At 36.8% G+C, this 20,967-nt stretch overlaps 1 protein-coding gene and 1 long non-coding RNA gene across 3 annotated transcripts in view; both read left to right on the plus strand.

Annotated features, from left to right (window-relative positions):
* Nucleotides 1-5,280, plus strand: part of MDFIC (MyoD family inhibitor domain containing) — a 51,191-nt gene extending 45,911 nt beyond the window's left edge. For both annotated transcript variants that reach the window (XM_075081103.1, XM_075081102.1), the window contains one exon: nucleotides 1,672-5,280. In XM_075081103.1, coding sequence (XP_074937204.1) covers nucleotides 1,672-1,919 — 248 coding nt within the window. In that variant the 3' untranslated portion in view covers nucleotides 1,920-5,280. The remainder of the gene's footprint in view (nucleotides 1-1,671) is intronic.
* A 5,907-nt stretch (nucleotides 5,281-11,187) lies between these two features.
* On the plus strand, nucleotides 11,188-20,238 carry LOC142051703 (uncharacterized). The gene is made up of 3 exons (XR_012658590.1): nucleotides 11,188-13,211; nucleotides 13,332-13,403; nucleotides 15,653-20,238. It is a non-coding gene; the product is annotated as an uncharacterized LOC142051703 (long non-coding RNA).
* The last annotated feature ends 729 nt before the right edge of the window (nucleotides 20,239-20,967 follow it).

Raw genomic sequence — 20,967 nt, forward strand, 5'->3', positions numbered from 1 at the left:
CAATCCCCAGCAGTGTGATGTTTAGAGTGGGCTAAGAGCTCAGGTAGTTACTATGCTGCTTGGGACAGATTTTGCAGGTCTGAGCCTCTGTTGCTGCATCACTGTAAGTATTCATTCTTGCTAGCGTAAGGTCATCTCTACACTATCCTGCAGTCAAAGTTTCTGCAGTGTTAGAGGTACTTGGAATCAGTCAAGATACTTGCCCCAGTTATTGTGTCATTTTTGACATTATAAATATGTTTAGGAGGTCTGGTAACTGTATGACTGTTGCAAGGAATTGCAAGCTTTCCCCTGTGTTAAGTCTCCAGCCTTTGAAATGTAAGATTGTAATGTCTATAGATGGTGACACCAAATGCTCATGTAGCTCAGTATCCTGTCTTTCCTACCAGCCTCTCATAGCAGACAACCGTGACTGTAGCGACAAGGAAGGGATGAGATGGTACCGAATATTTTTCCCCTGAATATTTTCCCAGTCTTCAGCTGTCTGTGGCTAAAGGAGTTCAAGGCATGCAAGCAGTAAAAAGAAGAATGAAAGCTGAAGCTAGGAAAGAACAATAATTCTCTATCCTGAACATTTCTTGTGTTTTTAAGTTGTTATTTTCTTTCTGGATGACTGTTCACTGCCTCTTACAAATTAAATATGTTTATACATATAAATTTATACATGTTATGTGCTTACTATGGGAGGAGAGTGAATACAACTGAGTATATCCCTCATTCCTGCAGCTTCCTTTTCACTGGCGCATGTTTAGTTTCAATCTTTGTGTTTTCCTGTCATGTCTTGTGGATGTATTAATTGTTTGAAGTTATTCCATCTATTTAGTCTTTGGGTGCTGTATCTTTTGCAGACAGTTTGTGGGACACCTTGATTACCGCATGTAATTTAGTAGTGCTTAGGAGTTATACATGTAGTTATGAACTCTGCTGAAGATTAAAGTAGTACATTAAAAAGATTGCCAAGAGTTTTGTGTAGAAAAGCAACAGAAAAATCTGAGTTTTGACACAATGTTTTGTATATTGTTACAAGTACAGAAATAACATGTAACATGCTGTTATGCTGCTTTTAAGGTGTACATAAAACTATAAAGGCAAAAATGTTGTGGCAGCTCCCTTATTTTTCTTTGTAAGTAGCAAGGCAACAAAGCAGATTCAGAAGGGCAAGATGCACTTCTTGCAAGATGCAAGATAGCTTCCTTCACAAGATGATTTTCAAAATCCTTTTAAAATCACTTTGTGGGCCTGCTGAAAGAAGATATGACTGAAGATAATAGATACCAATATTTTATATAATAAGTGACTGGATAAATTTATCTAAGTGGGTGTTTAGTACTTGGGATTTGCATGAAGTCCCATGGTGACTGAAGTGGTGAAAGGGAACTTGCACCAAAACTAATACTGAATTGGAAATGAGTTAGGCTGCAAAAGTGACCTTGAAGATTGGAAACATGTTCTTTGTGGTGTTAGATTATGTCTATTCTGAATTAATGAAATTGTGAATGTGAATGAAAATGAATCATTCATAATGAAAAAACGAAGTAGTCTTTTAGCTACTTATTTGACATTGTGATAAATCTCAATTTGGAATAACATATTAATGATTTCTTTTTTCCTTCTTTTTTGTTTGTTTTGTTTGTTCACACATGTCATGCTACTGAACTGGTGCGTATGAAGATTGCTGTGTTCACTGTATCCTGGCTTGCTTGTTCTGTGAATTTCTCACCCTCTGTAACATTGTTCTGGGACAAGCATCCTGTGGCATCTGCACGTCGGAGGCCTGCTGCTGTTGCTGTGGGGACGAGATGGGGGATGACTGTAACTGCCCATGTGATATGGACTGTGGCATAATGGACGCATGTTGTGAATCTTCAGATTGCTTGGAGATCTGCATGGAATGCTGTGGGATCTGCTTCCCATCATGAAATATTTATCCCTTTTTATTTTATTCTCTGTAAAACTGGAGAGCTTTTCTTTAAATACATTTGAAGAAAGACAAGGTAAGGTTTTCACACAAACAACTGGTATTGCACTGTTAATACCCTATATATAAATATTTTTTTTAAAAGCAATCCTCAAATCTGTATTCTAACACAAATTGTATAGTTTTGTATGTGAAACTCAAGCTACATTCCAGCTTCCTTTTGGCTTTGCAAATGGAAGACTTTATTGAAACCGAATTATAGGCCTGGATACCACAGGCTGTAAGAAGACAAAATTGCCATTCAACTTGAGTGACAGGTTTTGGTCAGAGAAAAGACTACAGGGCAAAGCCTTAAGTGTTTGCCTTTACCTACTTTAATGTTTAAGTGTTCAAATGCCTCCATGCATAACACGCCTTTACAGGCATTCTGAAAAGCAAAATGTCTTTATTTCAATCTCTTTGGGTTGAAAGCAACTTTGCTCTGTTATTTTAAACTTAATTCAAAAGTCAGCATCAGGAACCTGGTGTTTTTGCTACAGTGGTCACATTGGCAGTATTTGTTTTTTTCTGAATGTCTCATTGGTTTGTGAGAGATGCCTAGTATTTTCCATTGTCAATATTGATACTACGGGAAGATCTGGCAAACTAAAGTAAATGTAAGTTTTGCCATGGACTAGAGTACCAAGATTTTGTTGTTATCAATCAAGACAGAATAGAGAATTTATATTTTACTTCAGTACTAATATTACTTGAAATGCTTCTTTTTAGAAAGCGACTTTGGAAATCTGTGTAGACATGAAATGTATCCTTAAACTAACAGACTAATAATAGACTAACAAATCTTAAAAATTTGGCTGTAAAAGGGAAATTATCAGAAGTTAACTCAAGAATCTAAACCTGTACATCAGTGACCTTGTTAGTGTTTGTGGCTTTACAGCCAGTATCACATGACTTAGTATTTATTTCTTCACTGTGTGAGAAAGATCCACAGAGGATGGCAGAATTTGAACAGGGTATAAAGACCAAATTAAAACTGACTTGATCAAGGAATTTTGTCATTGAACGCAAAAAGTAAATGCAAAAATGTTTATTCTCTGATTTTAAGTGTTATTTTTAAATAACTGTGTAAAAAAGGGACATTTAAAAAGTGTATGGTATCCTTTAAAAAATAAAAGGAATATGATTTTAAATGTTTGAAAAGTATGGTTAGGATCCAGTGGGCAACTTTCCCTATTAGACAGTTAAGGTTTTCTGAGAAATATCTGTCTTTGTCATTGTAATTGTGAAAAGAATTTGGTCCAGCACTTAGAGGTTTATGGCGTTCCCAGTTTTAGGGAATAATGCTACCCGTTTTCTTTACCATCTGCTATTTTCTCCCATCCATGTCTGTAGCCCATGAACTTTTAAGTGTAAACCACCTATACATCTTGATCTCACATACTTAAACTTTGCTGTTTAGACTCCAGATTTCTCATTTATAGATTGTTGAATCTTGTAAATTTAGGCCTTGCTACAAGAGTCATCGGTAGCCAATAGCATATTTCTATTGAGTGAATTGACCATAAATGTCTCTTTCCACTGTAGTGAATTCAGTTTATGCAAATGTGACAAGCTAAAGATCACAGGAGTGTGAAGCTAAGTCAACAAATGGTCTGATATTAACCAAAGCTTCTCCCTGTGAACACTGATTAGTAGTGCCTACTACTGCAAGTTATCACTGAAGGTAACATAGCCAAATCCTCAACTATACTAGGGAGCTGGGAGGTGTTACGTTTTCCCTTAACATCTGCAATATTGTGGTGTATTCTGATGCAATGCAGATTTACTCAGAGGGTTTCTTACCTGGTTTTTGATAGCTACTACAAGAATTGATTCTTAGCGTGGTTTTTTTTCCATATATTGGGCCAGATTCAGATGTGTTGCATAAATGAAGTGCATTTCCATTAATGTCAGAATATTCCATTGGTTTAGCTCCAGCTAGAGAGCACAAAGATATTATGGTAATAGGCAGGCTAATAAGGAATCATGTAGTTAAACTGAGAAATTCCCTGAGCTCAGAATCAGGCCCATGGGGCTCAATTATGACTCCTAAAAGTCTGAACCACATTGGGAAGGGGGAGGAGATGCCTTGGTTGAGTGGCAGTGCCTGGAGGCATTTTGCCTTTGTAAGGCATAATGCCTCTGGGGAAATTGGGGGCATCACAGTGAGCACTGGGACTCGATGCACCTTGGAAACATGTAGACAGTGCTTTGCCCATTGTAGGTCTATGGTTGACACCGTGGTGGTGGTGACATGCTCTCTGGGGCTAGGCAGCACCATTACCTGTCCTTCCTTATGTCCTTCTGGTCACGGAGAGGTGAATTATGGATGTTTCTTGTCTGATTGTCATTCTGGGGACAGTGCAGAGGACTTTCCAGTCTCCTGTCCTGCCCGATATCTGTGCCCTGCTGGAGCAGTTCCAGTTTTGTGCTTGGAAAACTGCACGTTTGCATATCAAGCTTTTAGTGAATACTGGATGTTAGTAAAAATTACTTTTACCACAGGATGGTACAGGTTGGGTTTGTTGTTTGTTTTTTTTTTTTAAATCAATCTAGGGAGTCCCTTCTCTGTGTACAAGTTTATTTATACAGTTTGCTCTGCACAAACCCTTGTTTCTGCTTACGGGAACTCAGATTTTTTTTTTTGGTTGATTGGAATTATGAAAAGCTGGGAAGTGTATTTACTATTAATCATTTACTTCCAGTACTTTTAAAATACAAATACTAATACAGGAACTCTGTTCATACATATATGCATATGTGTACAGACTCTCTCACATGCACACACATATGCAGACATATTCTTTTCCCACTTCATTTGTGAAATACTAGGAAGTGAAAATAGTGTTTATTAACCCTCATAGTGATTAGAAGTATCAAAGTATTACCAACAATTGAAAAAAATTGTGTGATTTGTTTGATATTTAAATGTAATCTGCTACTATTTGTCATAGAGATATTAGCACTTCTGTAAAATGTATCTTTGTAGCAGAGAATATTAGTGTGTAGTTTAAGGAATTCCTTTCTATATTTATATTTAAATTCTGTTTTGTAATTTTCACTCTATAGGCAATCTATAAGCACCTTGTGTAATTAAAACAAGCAGAATTAGGAGGAGACAAATGTGAAAATATAAATAAAATTGAAACATCAGAACTTAACTGTCTATTTTATAATAGTTCTTGTGAACTTGTACAGTGTTTTAGTATATAGTTCTGCAAAGTGTTCCAATTGAAAAAATGGTTAACTTGCTATTTGTATTTTGTATCAACTGGATGTGCTCTTCTCAAACACTATTTTGAAATAAAGATCTTTATTTTGAAGCTTTGGGATATCTTCTTCTTCTAGTATTGCCCTGTTACTCTTCTGAATGATAATTTTGTGTCTTATTTGCGACTTCTCTGTTATAACACTGAAAGCTTTGGCCTTTGGGTGTTTTGCACAGAGGGTGAGCCAGTGTAGGTGAGTTGTCTTACATATGGAACTAAACCAGCTCAGGCACTGAAGCTGTGCTAGCATGAATCTTCAACAGTAGAAAAAATTTGTCATTAAGAAGGCAAATTAATTCCTTAGTGTAATTGTATTAATGAGGTGGAATTCCTGTAATGATTAAATTTGGTCAAAATGAAAATTATTATAATAGATCTGCTGCAACAGTCTTCAGTTTACTAAAACAAGCTGAACACAGTCTGTAGTGGGTTCATAGTATTGCGGTGGACATATTAATGTCAAATGGCCTTTGTGGCCTGTGAAACTGAAGGCTTATACACAGTAAGTTTAAAATCAGTAAGTTTAAACACAGATAGACTGCTTCATCTGTGATTTAAGCAAAGATTTTTTTCATGCTTGCTTAAGCCGAGTGTGAACATGCCTGTGCTACTTTAAAACTGGAGAAACTGCATGTCTACAGTCTTTTGCACTAATTTTTTCTGTGTCTGTTTTTAATTTATCGAACATTCTACCATGTCTGTATATACATGGGCCCTTAGAGGGTCTAAAATAATTGTAATATGTCTCCTCTGGGTGTTACTGGAGTAATACGTTAAAACTGACAGAAATTCTGTGCTTGAATGTGTACCATGAAGTCATGCTGTTGAGACTGTGTGCCAAACTTCTCATAGAAAATAGTTGTTTATGAAAGACAACTAATAAAAGCATAGACAAATAGCACCATTTGACACTTATTACAGGTATTCTAGCTGGTATCTATAATACATAATATTTCTAGAAAGAAATGGCTTCTGTGAAGAGGAATCATGATCAACATTTGGGAGTTTTGGTTTGAATATTGACTATTTCAGCTATAGTACTTATGTAAACTGTTGAGTTTGGTGAATCATTGCTTTTATAAAGTAACCTTGCGAATGAAAAGTTTTCTAAGCTGTTTGCACATTTTTTAAAAAAATTGTCTTAATGATTGCAATATTTGATGTATGGTCTTGGAGAGCAATGCCAGTTGTATTGATGTATTTCCACAGTAAAGCTCCTGTCAGCAGCCTTGTAACTTTCTGAAAGGCAACAGATATATCTGAAATCTAACTCTTAGCCCCAGAATTATATTAAAGGTTAGAGAAATATCTCCCTGGTATCCTCTTTCTGTCTGTCCCTCTCTCTGTCTGGATGTGAGCGTGCACAGCATATCTTGGAAGTGACAGTAGTAGGTCTAGAATCCTACAGGTATGAATCCTACTATTTTTTCTACCTCCCAGCCTTCTGCCAGTTTGACAGTGAAGCTGATTGCTTGCACAAAACTCAACCTCCTCATAAGCACTTCCTTATGCTATTTGCTAGTGATTTGGTGCTAGTCAGATAAAAGGATGGCCTTTTTCTTCATTAGAAGTCTCTGCTATGATGGGCTATTTCTACTCTAGTTGGAAAGAGAGAAAATTCTCTGAATTAGCATTCTGCAAAACAGGCCGATGTTGAGTTTGGTTAGGTGATCTTAATCTCTATGTGGTTTTTGATGTATCAGTTCACCTCACTTAAAAATTCAGTAAAACACTGCATGCAATCCTGTTTGCCTCCTTTATGTATGTATATTATAGCAATCGTTAGTACATTACCATTCAATACCCATAAACATAGGATGTTAGGTGAAAGATTGTATACCTTTTATACCTTTAATAGTATCTTACTAATTTTTATTCTGATATGGATATGCTATTTTAATTGAAAAAATACTCCGCTATAATTGAGGCTCTTTATATCATCTCAGTAGGTATGTAATTGGTGCCCAAGCACTATACAATTCCTCTTCAATCAGTGGTGTAGGCTCCTGCAATTTGTCTCTGCTCCAAGTTGCACGAAGTGACCACACTGTGAATACGCTGTACTCCAACTGGTATGTGTTTCACATTACAATATTTTTCTACATTATCTACCTTTGTTTCTTTACCTTTATCACAAGGTGGTTTGCTTGGTTTTGTTTTTTTGTAATCTTTGTTTTTCAAAGAGAAGAGAAAGGGCTTTTATTATGGAGGTCTAGGACAATATCGAGATGTATGTTATGTTGTAAATTGTTTCTTCCATCTTTTCTGTGTTCTCTGCTATATGCAACCCCTCGTCAAATAGATTTGTGAAAGCAATATCTTTGGAACTTTGGAATGTATCTAAGTAACTGTAGCTCAACAGTGTTTTATATTTGAATTATGAAGTTCAAAAGATATTGATTGTCTAGCTTATTGAATTAAAGAACTGAAAGTTCTGTCAAGATGGACTCTGCAGAGCCTTGCAAACTTGCAATCTTCAAAATAGTTCTACTTCCAAGAACAAGACCAGTGCATTATTTTAAAATGAATGCCTTTTACAGTGGCATATATATGGTAGCTTTTAGATTCTGTGCTATGTTCAGTTACTGAAGACTAGAAATAACAAGCTTGGGAAAAGAAATGTATTAAACAACGTGTGTTTGCTTTCCTTCCTAGGAAATGCAAGTCCATTTGTTGGTTTCTTCATGTGAGGAGGAGACACCTTGGTTACATATTTAATGTAGACTAACAGCAGTGGTTTAGAATCCACAGTAACTTCAAGGTCATTACAAGTAGCATGTGAAGGATAAAGGGAAGCACAGTTGCAAGGATTCTACTACTGTTGACAACCGCTGTCTCTGCATCAGTAATCCGCTTTGCAACTTCCAAGCTTTCACGGGGTTAAGTTTAAGAAAATTAAGGTATCCATGACTGAAATTGTATATTCAGTCTTGTTTCTTCAGAAAGAATAATTAGACATATTTACACAATTACATTTTAGTAAACTATTATGCCAGCTTAACTGTAACACATTCTGGTACAAGTGCATTAAACAGCAATCCAAAAGCAATTTAGCTGCTGAAGGCATTATTTTCTATCTAATTATTCACAAATTAATGAATAAAATTAAATTCCAATCACTGAAAAAATGGAGCAATGGTGAGAATCAGAACTACAGATTAGTTAAAACTATGCAATGCATAACAGAATTAAAGCTTTCTTTTATTCAAATTCAATGCTTAAAAAAGAACAAATCCATCATCTTGAAATTTGACTTGTAGCTTGACATTAAAAATAATATGAGTAGAATTTTCAGTGGGGTAAGCACAAAACTAGTTCAAGTAGTGTCACTCTCAATTAATGTACTCAGGTGGTGTGCCCATTAAAATTCCCACTTGTGGGTTCAGCTCACTATGCAAATGGGGTCATTACCTGGAGAATTTAATTGGGTATGACACTGGGAGTAGGAGTTTTCCTTTCAAAATAAACCTACTTGCACACATTTTCACTAGAAATTTGATTGTTACATATACTTCGTATTGTTTGGCTCTATAAATATTTACCAAAATTGAGAATGTCTTCACTTATTTATTTTTTTACAGGTGATTCATAATGCATCAAAATGTTTTTTAAATTGTTCCATGTATTGCATATACAAGTCTTGTTACAAAAACCTGTGGCGAAAATGTACTTTTTGGTGTTAAAATTATATTTTTCAATGTTTCACATCCTTTTAAAGTTAGATTAATTTTTATAGCATCTGAAGACAGAACTGTCATATTTTTGTAGTACATGTACATGTAAATGACAAAAGCCTATATCATGCTGAACTTGTATCTCAGACATTGTTTGGAAAAGACAAAAATATACTGTCTTTCTGAGTAATACTAAATTCCAACTTTTGCTGGAAATTACTTTGCAGAATCATTTGTATAAATAAGACTAATACTGAAAGATATTAATTCCAAAATGCACACACAAATATTGTGGTAACACAGACGTAGATGGTTGGAAGGAACTTCTAGAGAACCTCTAGTTCAACAGTCTGACCTGAAACTGTGTCTAAAAATATGTTCTTGAAAACCTCTGTTGAAGGCAATGTTGGACACTAGAGGTAGTTGGCACTGGTGCTACAGTAGTCTCACAGATAGAATACTTTTTTCTACCATCCCATTTAATCTTATTTTCACTTCTGCACATAAGACTGATGTATCCATGTTCTATTCCCAGTGGACGTGTAGAACAATCACCATTCTCTTGTCATAACCTTTCATATATTAACCTTTCATATACTTTGTGTACTCCTACCTAGTTTTCTCTTACCTAGTCCAAAGAAATCCAGTCTGGTTTCTTCAACCTGTCTTTTTCAGTAGGGCATTCATTTCAGGCATTATGTGCTGTATGAGCTATGCTTCTCATTTCAAAGTATCACAAGACTGAGGGAATAACTTGTGAAGGGACGTTCTCTGCTTTCTCTGCTAATAAGAACACAGGTGTTGGGTGGTGCATTGAGTTAAGAAATATATTTGTATATACTGAAGAATAATTCAGTATATTAAGAAATATATTCATACATCACGTCTATAACATGCATGGATTGCTGTGGCAAGAAAGTTGACAGTATTTCAGTTGCACCTTAGCTTCTGTAAAGGGAACAGTCCAAAGAATCAACATCATGATCTTCTACATACAACTCTTGAAACATTTTCATGGAATTTGTAGAACACTTTTTAAAATTTCCAAGTGGAGACCTGCAAACGTTGTCTTACCAAACAAATACAGAAAATGAATCTACCATGTCATTGAAGCTTATCTCCATTTGTTACTTCTGCATTTTTGCTCCATCTCAGCTTTCAGCTTCTTGCCATTTCTGTTCAGCACTCTGTTTACTAATCCAGCATCCTCTGCGTTTTCACTAAAATTTCCTCTTCAGGCCTTATTGGTTCTTTGATTCCTAATAAATAGTTATCTATGAAAAAAAAGCCTGCTACTGAAGAGTGGTATTTTGCTTACTAAACTTACCTGCAACTTTGTGGTAGCCTTACAATATGATTTTAAGACCTTAGCCAACAGTGCATTTTGACACCATCAAACTGAATTTCAAAAGGTTGATGCTACCTTACTACTCTTCATGTTCAAAAGTCATAATTAGAAGAATTTGGGGAATGCTCATGTTATTCTCGCAGAAAACTGGTGGAGGCTTGATCTGGAAATAACGGCAAATTAAATTATGGAAAAAGTACTAAGGCATGTCAGTATAGTTTTATGGGAAATACCTTGATTATAGATTATTATTCACTAATAAGAATGAAAGTTTGGCTGATAAAAATAATTGTGTAGCCATAACGTACTTAAGTTCTTCACACATTTGACTTAGGATCTATAGAATCATAGAATCGTTCTGGTTGGAAAAGACCCTTAAGATCATAGAGTCCAACCATTAACCTAACACTGCCAGGTCCATCACTAAACTATGTCCCTGACACCACATCTGCACGTCTTTTAAATACCTCTGAGAATGAGGACTCAACCATTTCCCTGGGCAGCCCATTCTAATGCTGGATAACCCTTTCATGAACAAATTTTCCCTAATATCCAATCTAAACCTCCCCTGGTGCAACTTGAGGCCATTTCCTCTTGTCCTACCGCTTGTTACTTGGGAAGAGATACCAACACCCACTTCACTACAACCTCCTTTCAGGTAGTTGTAGAGAGCCATAAAGTCTCCCCTCCACCTCCTTTTCTCCAGACTAAACAACCCCAGTTCCTTCAGCTGCTCCTCATAAGACTTGTTCGCCAGATCCTTCACTAGCTTCATTGCCCTTTGGACACACTCCAGCACCTCGATGTCTTTCTTGTATGGCATCCTGATTTGCAAGATTATACGTTCATATATGCAGATGATGTGGACTGAAACCGAGTAACTGGTAGGTCTCCAACAGCAGTTGTCAAAAGAAATCATTGTTAAAAGGGTGATTTTAGAGAGGTTCTGCCTGCCACTATTCAACATTTTGATCAATGATCTGGAAGCATTTCTAGCAGAATTGGTAGATGAATCAATAGTTGATGGAACAGTGAATTAAATATATACCTTGTTGCAAGGTGCTTATTTAGAGCAATCTGGACCTGGTAGGATGGACCTATTCTGAGAAAATGTTTTTTGACACAATGGAAGGGAAAGGAAATATTTAGAATTTACTTCATGGGAAAAGGAGTAATTTTAAACATACTGAAAAGGCTTGAGGATTATGATGAAGAACATACTGAGCAACGGTTCTCAGTTGAAATGCCGTGGACTTCCATGGTGACTTTTCGATTTTTAAATGGGTAATGAAGTAAGTGGGAGCAGGTAAGAGTGTGTTCTTAGGAAACCAGTTTCATAACACTGATTTCTGACCTTCGGGTTTTGAAAAAAAGGAATAGTCCAAAACAGAGGTACAGAAATGACTTAGAGACATAAAATTGTTTTAGAAGGAGACAATTGCAGAGCTTATTCTACTCAGTTTATCCAGCAGAAGACTGAGATGTTACTTCATCACACTCTACTGGTATCTTCAGAAGCACAAATTACAGTGTTCTGCAGCTGTTCTTATTGTGCCAGAGAGATGCAGAGAGAGCTAAAATCTAAGGCCAAACAAAAATTGATGTCCAATTTCTTACCAGAATGTAACTGTCAATATAGTAACAAGTAGAACAAACTACCAAACGCAGCATTTGATTACACACCTCTTGATAGTTCTAGCTCACAACTAAATATGAACTTCTGAAAGATACACTTACCTTTAAAAGGCTGGAGAGGTTAGATGAGGTGGTGCAGTAATACCTTATGAATTTGTTGTCTAGCAGCAATAATAGATTATTTTAAACCTTTGAGTGGGGCTCACAGAATTCTTACTTTAGTCAAACATTAAAAAGATTAGAAGGAAATGTTTTTCCATAAAACTTTAATTGGCGTAATATCTCTATATATTCTGGGCGTATAAGAAAAGTAGCAGTATTCTGGGCTGTTTATCACCTGTATTCAGAGGAAGTGACATTTTCAGACCCGTGCTCTGCAAGTGAGATATGTGCATTGGATAAAGCAGGGACAGGTCTCCTGGGTCTACAAGGTGGATTGCTCCTTAGCTGTCTTCCTGTAACAGGTTCTACAACATCTCTGGGGGTTGGGGTTTTATTTGGTGGGTATTTTCTTTCTTTCTTTCCTTTCCCCTACTGGTGGGAGCATGAGAAGTACCAGTATGTGTGTCTAATCTATTGAAATGAACTCAAAATGGTGCTTTTTTTTCTAGTGCAGGGTCTCCACAACACAAAGATGTATGTCCTCTCTCACGGTAGCTGTCTGGGATAATGTGGTGGTCACACGTTTCCCATACCAACATTCAAATATGGTGAATGTAGGTTATAGTTCTGGACTAATAATTCAAATAAAGATTAATTTCTATTGCAAAAATGTAAAACACATTAAAAGTTAATTTCAAGGGCAAAGCTAAATTGAAGTCCCTAAGAAAATACTTTAAATTAGATGAATTACCTGTAAAATAAACATCATAGATAAAAAGTGAGTTTACTTAATATAAAAAAGTTAATAAAATGGGCTGTGAAAGGAAGATGAGCAGCAGTGTTAAGATAAATAGTCCGCTCACACCGAAATAGAGCATGGAAGTTCATCTGTGATATAGAAGTTTATGGAAAATTTAGAAGACAAAATGCATTCTGGTGTATTAAACAGAGGACCACTGGGATTTGTGTGTTGTGAGCTGTCAGTAGGCTCATCATAACCATTACAAATCTACTCTGAAATGTTAAAAGAGCAAAAGTATTGAGCTAGAAGGTCCAATTCCTCTGGGCCAGGGAAAAGAAGTGGGTACTGGCTTTTTTTTTTTTTTTGTATGCTATCCTTCCACATGTTGCAATGCAGGAAACTACAGAGCAGGTGGAAAGGTCAGGCCTGTGCAGAGACTTTACTGCATATTTCACTTCCCTGCTCCTTAGCTCCTTAGTTAGAGGTTAATACAATGCTGTGTTACATTGATTCAGCAATAGTTTTGCATTCCCCTACTCCAGGAGAAATTTAACTCACAAACTATACAATTAGGTGTATTTATTTATTTATTTATTTCCCTCAGGCTACTTCCTTGGTTCTGTGGTGTTCTTGTGGGAGTCAAATCATAAAATGAAAATCAACCCCTATGGAAATCGTAAGTAGTTTGTTAGAGTATATTTTGAGACATACGGGGATTTCTCCAATGACAGAAATTAATTTTCCCCTCTACCTAGCCTGGTTTCCAGAGAGAAAAGGGCTTAATAATCCACTGTGATGTATACGCTTTCATTTGTGTTTGTCCATTTTCTAATAACTTTTAAGCCTGTTGGTCCCATTTAAACCAGGTGAAAAATGAGAGCAATTTAAAAAAAACCCCAAACCTAACAGAGTGGGCCTGTTCTTACCCTACTGAGGGGTCACTTGCAGAATTTGCTCAGCTCTTATAAGCTGTCCGAGAATTCACAGAAGGGAGACTTACTAAAAATGTTTAACTGTGAAAAATCCTACAGCGGAAGCTCACATTTCATCAAATGTAGGGGAATCAAGCTGAGAGACTAAAATCGCAAGAATGAAAATCAATTCTACTACTCATGGAACAAGTTGTTTTGTGTGATTTAAGCTTGACTTCGTAAATATGTATAGTTTAGATTGCCTTCAAAATAAATAATACTTCTTTGTCTCTTGTTTTGTAATGTTTGCTTTTGGAAAAGTTATGGTATTCCCCTTTAATGATTCATGTTTTTTTTCCACTGAATAGCTTTCTAAATCTGTTGTTCCAGGGTAGCCTTCGGGAAGAAAACTAGAAATGACTGAAAAAATAATTTGATAGTGACTAAGAAGAAAAGTCTGAAGGGTTGAAAAAGAAACTCTTCTTTTATTAGCACATAGGGTTGTTTATTTTCTTTTTACCAATAACAACTTTTGACTGATGACTAGATTTTTAAGATTTTAATTCCATATAACATACTGAAGCAACTTTTTGCAATAAAAAATTTCTAATGAGAAAAATAAGTAATATACTGCATAATTGTGCTCCCAGTTAGCATTAATAAAGTATTGTATGTGTAATTTTTACAACTAGAAGTAGCACTGTGGTTGTCACATTTTACTGTACACATAGCTTGATTGTTGCAGAGTAGACATCTGCCAGAAACATTTCAGTTTAGCATGATGAATTTACTGTAACCCTGTCAAAAATCACATAACAATGCCAAAGTATCACTTTGAATATAGGTTGAAAACCAGAAATAAGCGTGTTGAGGAAGGTTTTCAAATTCTCTCAGAATCCAGTCATTACTGGTGTTACGGCTGGGCACGTAGGAACGTTGCCGCTCCGTGGGGGATTCCCGGGAAGTGAACATTACTTACTTAATCAGGGTAGTGAAAAGCAAGATCCTGTTGACTGTAGGTGCCCTGAGCAGGCTATCAGCACCCCAGCGAGGATGCTGGCGCAAAAAGGGCAGGCAATTTGCACAAAAGTGTAAAGACTTTTTGAAGCCTTTTGTTAAAATTAAAATGGGAAAGGTGCAATTTGTTTGTGATGTGTTCTGTGCCAACTGTATTTCAGATGCTTGATTTTTTACTAATTATGTGTGAAACAGGGTATGCAGTGCTGCTTGGCTTAATATGCTTGTTGAAACCTTGAGTCTGAATTATTTGGGCCCAATTCTGAGCTCAGATAAAAAATAGAAGAGACAATCAGGGAAAGCAGATGCTGTCTAGAGGCTTAATGGTAATTCTCTAGGATCCTGATATTTCAAGAAATAGTGTATCAGGAAAGGTAAGTACTCCTGCATCTTTGATAAAAGAATCTTCATTGTACTATGTGGTTTAAATAAATGTAGGATATCTCACTTTTTTCTCAGGTTAGATCTTTTTGTATTTTCAATAGAGGCCAAAGGTGTTCTAGCGTGTTTCAAATAGAAGATAAGATACGATCCTGGGATGTAACTCAAACACCATATCTGTATATTTTATAAAACTATTATTTATGAAAGGGAATTACAAATGTGCATCCGCATTTGCATAGGCCCGCTCTCTGCCTACCTGTATGAATATTACCATAGCCTTCAGGTAAATGCTGGAATTAAGGATATCATACCAATACATAGACGTCTTTAATGGACATTTAAACTGTAAACAACAGAACTGATCACTCACATGTAGATACAATTAGTGCAAATGGTTATTTCCTGACATTAATATATTAAACAACAGACATGCATTGTTTGTTCTATTATAATTTTCTATTGTTAAGCTGATTTCAAACACTATGTATAAAGGTCTGATGGCAGAGTAGCAGTCTGCTGTGGCATGACTTTGCTGATTTGTATGAAAAACTTCACCACTGAAAGCAATATTAAATGGAGGAACCTGCATCTCCCTCTTCTTTTCCTTTCTCAGAAATGTACCTCAGAGTGCTGGGACAGATGCAGTTTGAGAGCGAAAAAACCCCAAAACAAAACCAAACCTGCAAAACCTCCTGAGAGGTGATAGCCTGGAAAACTGGAAATTACGTTAAAAAACAGCCAAAGGAAGAATCCCTTTGTTCCTTTGGAGAGTTTTAGTGAGGAATTTGGGAAAGCGCCTGTCCTGTGAACTTTCCTTTCAATATCTACAGTCACTGAATTTATCTCTGTAAAATGTATTGCAATGTAACTGTAACTGTTAATATTTGTACATGCACATGAGTCCCTCTCTAACTAAATATTCTTGCTTGGAGTGCTCATGGCTCACATCCTACTCTGACCGGCTCCTGTGAATAACCCAGTGTGCTGATGGACTGACAAGACACCCTATTCTGTTACAGCTGAATTGGGGCCGATACACGTTACACACAGTGCTGCCTGACAAATTGAATCAGCTACTCTAAGTGATTTTGCCTGTTTCAGAGTACTGGGAAACTCAAAGGGCATCAAGTCAAATTACACATTGATTGCAGTTTGCCCTGTAGCTTTTGCACACAGAAGGAATCACATACAACACTTAGAAGATTAGTGGAAGAGACTGCATCAGGGGAATATTGCATGTAAGCATGTAGAAGTTGGACTTCCCTGGGTGGTAGTAACGCTGTGAGTCTAGCCACCCAGGAAAGAGCAAAATTTATGTTGATGTGTGCTTCCCAAATGACACAGACAAAGACTTCATCATCCCTTCTGTAGACCTTGTAATTCCCAACTTAGCCATACTGTAATTCATGTTTTGCTTTGGGTTATTTTTCCTTCTTCAAGTAAACAAAATGTCAGAATACCACAAATTAGAGTAATGTCTAGATTTTTTTTATATAGAAATACAAATCCGTATGTACTAATGTTTATGAACTGCTATATATTAGAATATCTTTAACCATGGAGGTCACTGATCTACTACTGTATGATCTACAACTATCCAGAGTTTGGATGACAGACCAGTAGTCAGATGCCTGAGAACACAATTTTTATTTTCAAGTTTTCTTTGGAACCACAGAGGCTAAATGCTTCCTTAAAAAGCAGTAGTTAAAATAACTTAAAAGTCAAGAAAACAGAGATTCTCACATGAACCGTTTGTTCTAATAGCTGACATTTAAAAGACAATACGAGATACTGTATGACTTACAATGATATGCCAGGCATCCACACAAAGGCTTATCTTTATTTCTTTGGCAATGCTTGCACTAGCTGAGGCCTCCTCTTTATCCTCGGTATGCTGATGAGCAAATTTTGCACCAGCTCACAACATGCTTCTTAGAGGAGTGTCATAAGTATTACCAAAATAATTTTAAAAAGCCTCCATGTACAGGATGTCAGTTTATTGATCAGTCATATATGTAGAGTAAGATCAGGTTCAGCACGCATGTCAGTGTTTCAGCTTCTCTGAACGGTCTTCCAAGTCATTTAGTCTGCTGAATAATCCTGAAGATTTCTGATTTCTCTCTGTTGCCAGGCAGATTTCTTATTTGTTCCATGTTTTCTTTCAGTTCGTTATTAAAAGCACTACTGCAATTTTTCTCAATATTGTTTCTAAGAAAATGGTCACTTGGTTTCTGTTCTTGGTGCTCTCTCTTACACTCATAAACCTGATAAACGTATCAAGAAAACATGTTCTATCACTTCTGTTTACTAAGGTTGCCAGTCAACAAGAGGTGACAGCAAATGAAACTGAGGGATTTGTATTGTGTATGTACAAACGTAAGGGTTGTTGCCTGTCACATTCTGTGTTTTGGATACATCCTTTACTTCTCTCACCTAATCCTTACTACTCAGTCACGATAAATATTTTGGGAAGGATATGTTGCTCCAAACTCTCCCCAACACAATTTCTGTGTTTGCCTAGGCTGAAAGCTTCGTTGTTTAGTTGGTTGTTTCAGTGAATTCCTTCCACAGAAGGAAATGAAATATGCATTTCTAGTAGCTTTCTTCAGCAGATGAAGGTGGCTTGGATTCAAGGACTGATAGTCTTTTGACTGGACTTAGAGATGTACTGTATCTGTTGTTTAAGGTCAAATGTCTCAATAAAATCTTTCCATAGAAGCGACTTGTTAGCTTGCACTTTTATCAGGCCCCTTCTGCATTTTTTTCCCCCCAGCTTTCTTGATTTAAAAAATGACAATGATGGTATCTGAATTTTCTGGGAATTTCTGCACTGTGATGCATGTTGTGAACACAAGTTTTTTTCTAGTTCTGCTTCTGGGCTCCCTCTGATCTTTGTAATGTACAGTGCAGTGCTGTCTTCCCTAGGCACTTCTCTTATCGTTTTCTTAACTTGTTCTTCTGTTCCTCATATGGGGTAACTTGTGAAGCTATGCAAGGGAATCATTCACAATACCATCTAAACTGCAGAAAAACATTTATAAAGATTCCACAGAAACCAAAGATTATGAACATTGGCCTTTTTTAAAGCTTAAAATGTGGAAAAATGAAGATCCCACAACTATCGAAAAAGCCTTTCCCCAACCTGCAAAACCCAACACATAAATAGAAGTCTTACCTATTATAGATGCAATGTTATTCTGTAGGAACTGTATTAGGATCATAATGAGTAAACAGAAAGACTATTGGGCTAAGGCTAAGCGTTTGCTCATTAAGGTGTGTTTTGTAAAAACATGACCACTTTTTCTTTCCACCCCTCCCTGCACACACCAGCAAATCACCACCCAGCATACAAAGTAAATACACGGCAGAAGTAAATTGCTGTTCTCAGCAGAACAAAAGATATTTCATTTTTTAATAAACATCCAATTGCTTTTGGTTGTCTCCATTTTTCAGTTATTGGTAGTATATGAACTGCTGAAATTGATCCTCTTGTTTAAAGTTGTTTGGAGTTTTGCTTCCTGCCACAGATCACGGTTGTATATGCTGGAATTCCTGTGGGCCAGGCGACCTGCCTCCTCATGTGGCTTACAGCATGTGTCCTACCAGCGGGCACTGAGAGAGAACCTGCTGCTACTTATCTTCTCCTCCCGCTTTGGCTTCCTTGGTACATGTGCCTGTAAATATTTACTTTTCATGTTGCTTTGATTTCTTGTTGTAGCTACTTTGGGCTTGAGCCAGTGTTCACTAGCAAGGCAAGCAAGAGATATTCAGAATGATTGTCAAAGACAGAATGTGTCATCTTGAAAAGTAACCAATTATCATCCTAAAGTATTTGAATCACGTGCTTGCGGACACGAAAGATTGTGTGCAGAAGCAGCTTATACTTCTACATCTGTCTGCAGGTCTGACTCTATAAGCTCGATCATGAAAGTGATTATTCACTTTGTTTTCTGCTTAATACAAAGTGTCTGTTACTTAGCATGAAATTAGCAGATCCTACTACTAAACCTGCAGCTTTGTTTTGCTGTCTATCTTGTATAGTGTTGTGTTTCTATATTAGACTGTTTTAACTTGGTAGGACCAAACTGATACCTCTGGTACTTCTAGAAGCATTGTTAACCTGCTACCTAGTGTTTTGTTAGGTCTCAGGATAGAAATTTGCATTATAAAAGTGCTGTAAGATGTAGGCAACCTGAGAATCCATCAAAAACTGGGAAAATGCCCAACTTCTCCTTTGATTTTACTGGTGATTTTATCAGGAGGATAGGTGCTATTTTGAAACCGCAGAAATTACATGACTTGTGGGGCAGCCATCATATGGCAACTTTCCTCCATTGTATGAAAAAGTGTATTTTCCACACAGATGGTTTAACAGTGATTTTGGTTTCGCTTTTTCCAGTGTAACTTGGCTGAGTCTCTTTCTCTTATTTGTCTTTATTTATTTATTTATTCTTTCTCTTTTATCACACTGTGAAGTGTTTTGGCCTGTCTTTTTCATGGCTGTTCATGACAGTTTCTTGTCCATTCCTACAGAGCTTCTGCCTTTATTTTTTCATCACAGCATAGCTGATCAGCCAGCCTCACTGGCAGGAGTTAACTGGAACCTGGGTACTTTTCCAGTTGAAGGACAGAACTGTTCTTCCTGCAACCTGTATTTCAACAATGGGTAAAGAGAAGTTTTGTAGTTAACATTAAATAAAAACACATGATTTCCTGCAGCTGGAGTCTTAATCTTGCATTAGGCTTCCCACAGCCAGTGCTGCAAGCGGCAGTTTTTAAAAACTGGTGGAATGGCAGATCTTGGTTTTGCAATTGCAAAACTCTGTTAAAATTAAGTTTGTATCTGTTCGTCACAAAACTACCAAGAGAGAATGAGCTTCTGGGGCTTCTTGCTTTTGAAATTGCTGCTGGGATATCAGTGGAGCCCAGTGCTGTTCTTTCATAGGAGACGACAATTTCTGTACTGAAATTTAGGTTTTATTTAGCAGTATTGCTCTCCATTTAATTAGGCCTTCCATCCCTCTGTCCTTGGATATCTTCCTTTCTGGAATTAGCCAAGTTTTCTAACAGTGGAGTTATATACCTTGTAAAACTTGTTTTAACAGCTGCATGTTTTGGTGTTCACTTCCTACATTGTTCTTGCGGAAGATGCCATAATCTTAAATCCTCATCTGAAAATGTTATGAGCCTGTCACTTTTTTCTCTTGACTCACATTTCAAAGAGATCTGCTTCTTTTTATCATCCGGTCTGCCTTCCTATTACAATTTTACATTATGATATTGAAGCAGTCTTTGATCATTTTGTAGTTTGCGTAGGTCGTTGTGTAATATGTTCACTTGCTTGTCTAGTAGCATGTTCACTTGCTTGTCTAGAACGCTGCATGTCAGTGAGACAGCCTCCACAAGCCTATTCTCATCTGCCTTGCCTTTTTGAATAGCTGGCATATTTTGTCTGATGTGCTATACAAATTGTCTGAGTGTTTGGCTGAGACCTTTTTGATAATTAATATATTTTTCGTCAGGGATTTTTATAAATAAATTTCCTCCAACTTTCTCTTCTTTCTTTTTCTGAATAATAAGAATTGCATATGCACAAGACACTGTAGCTGCATCTTCCCAGTTGCTCCCCACCCCTTCACTGACATGATTTTACCACATTGGTGGATAATTTGGTGGGTTTTATGCTACTGTTAGTTAGCATATGATACTGAAAATTATTCTACTGTTGTCAACAGTCTTCACTCTCTTTGAGCACTTGTGTTGGGATTCAGCATCCCTGTGCAATGACTGTTCTTTTATAGACCTTTTGAAACAGAAAGTGCGCTTGCTATATTGGCAGAGGTCAATTGCACTTCAGTTATAAGTTTCACAGAAATGAGGAAGGCTGATGAGTGAGGAACAAGTGTGAGTGTGAGTGGCAGAATCCAT

Source organism: Phalacrocorax aristotelis, chromosome 1 (assembly GCF_949628215.1).
Source record: "Phalacrocorax aristotelis chromosome 1, bGulAri2.1, whole genome shotgun sequence".
NCBI lineage: Eukaryota > Metazoa > Chordata > Aves > Suliformes > Phalacrocoracidae > Phalacrocorax > Phalacrocorax aristotelis.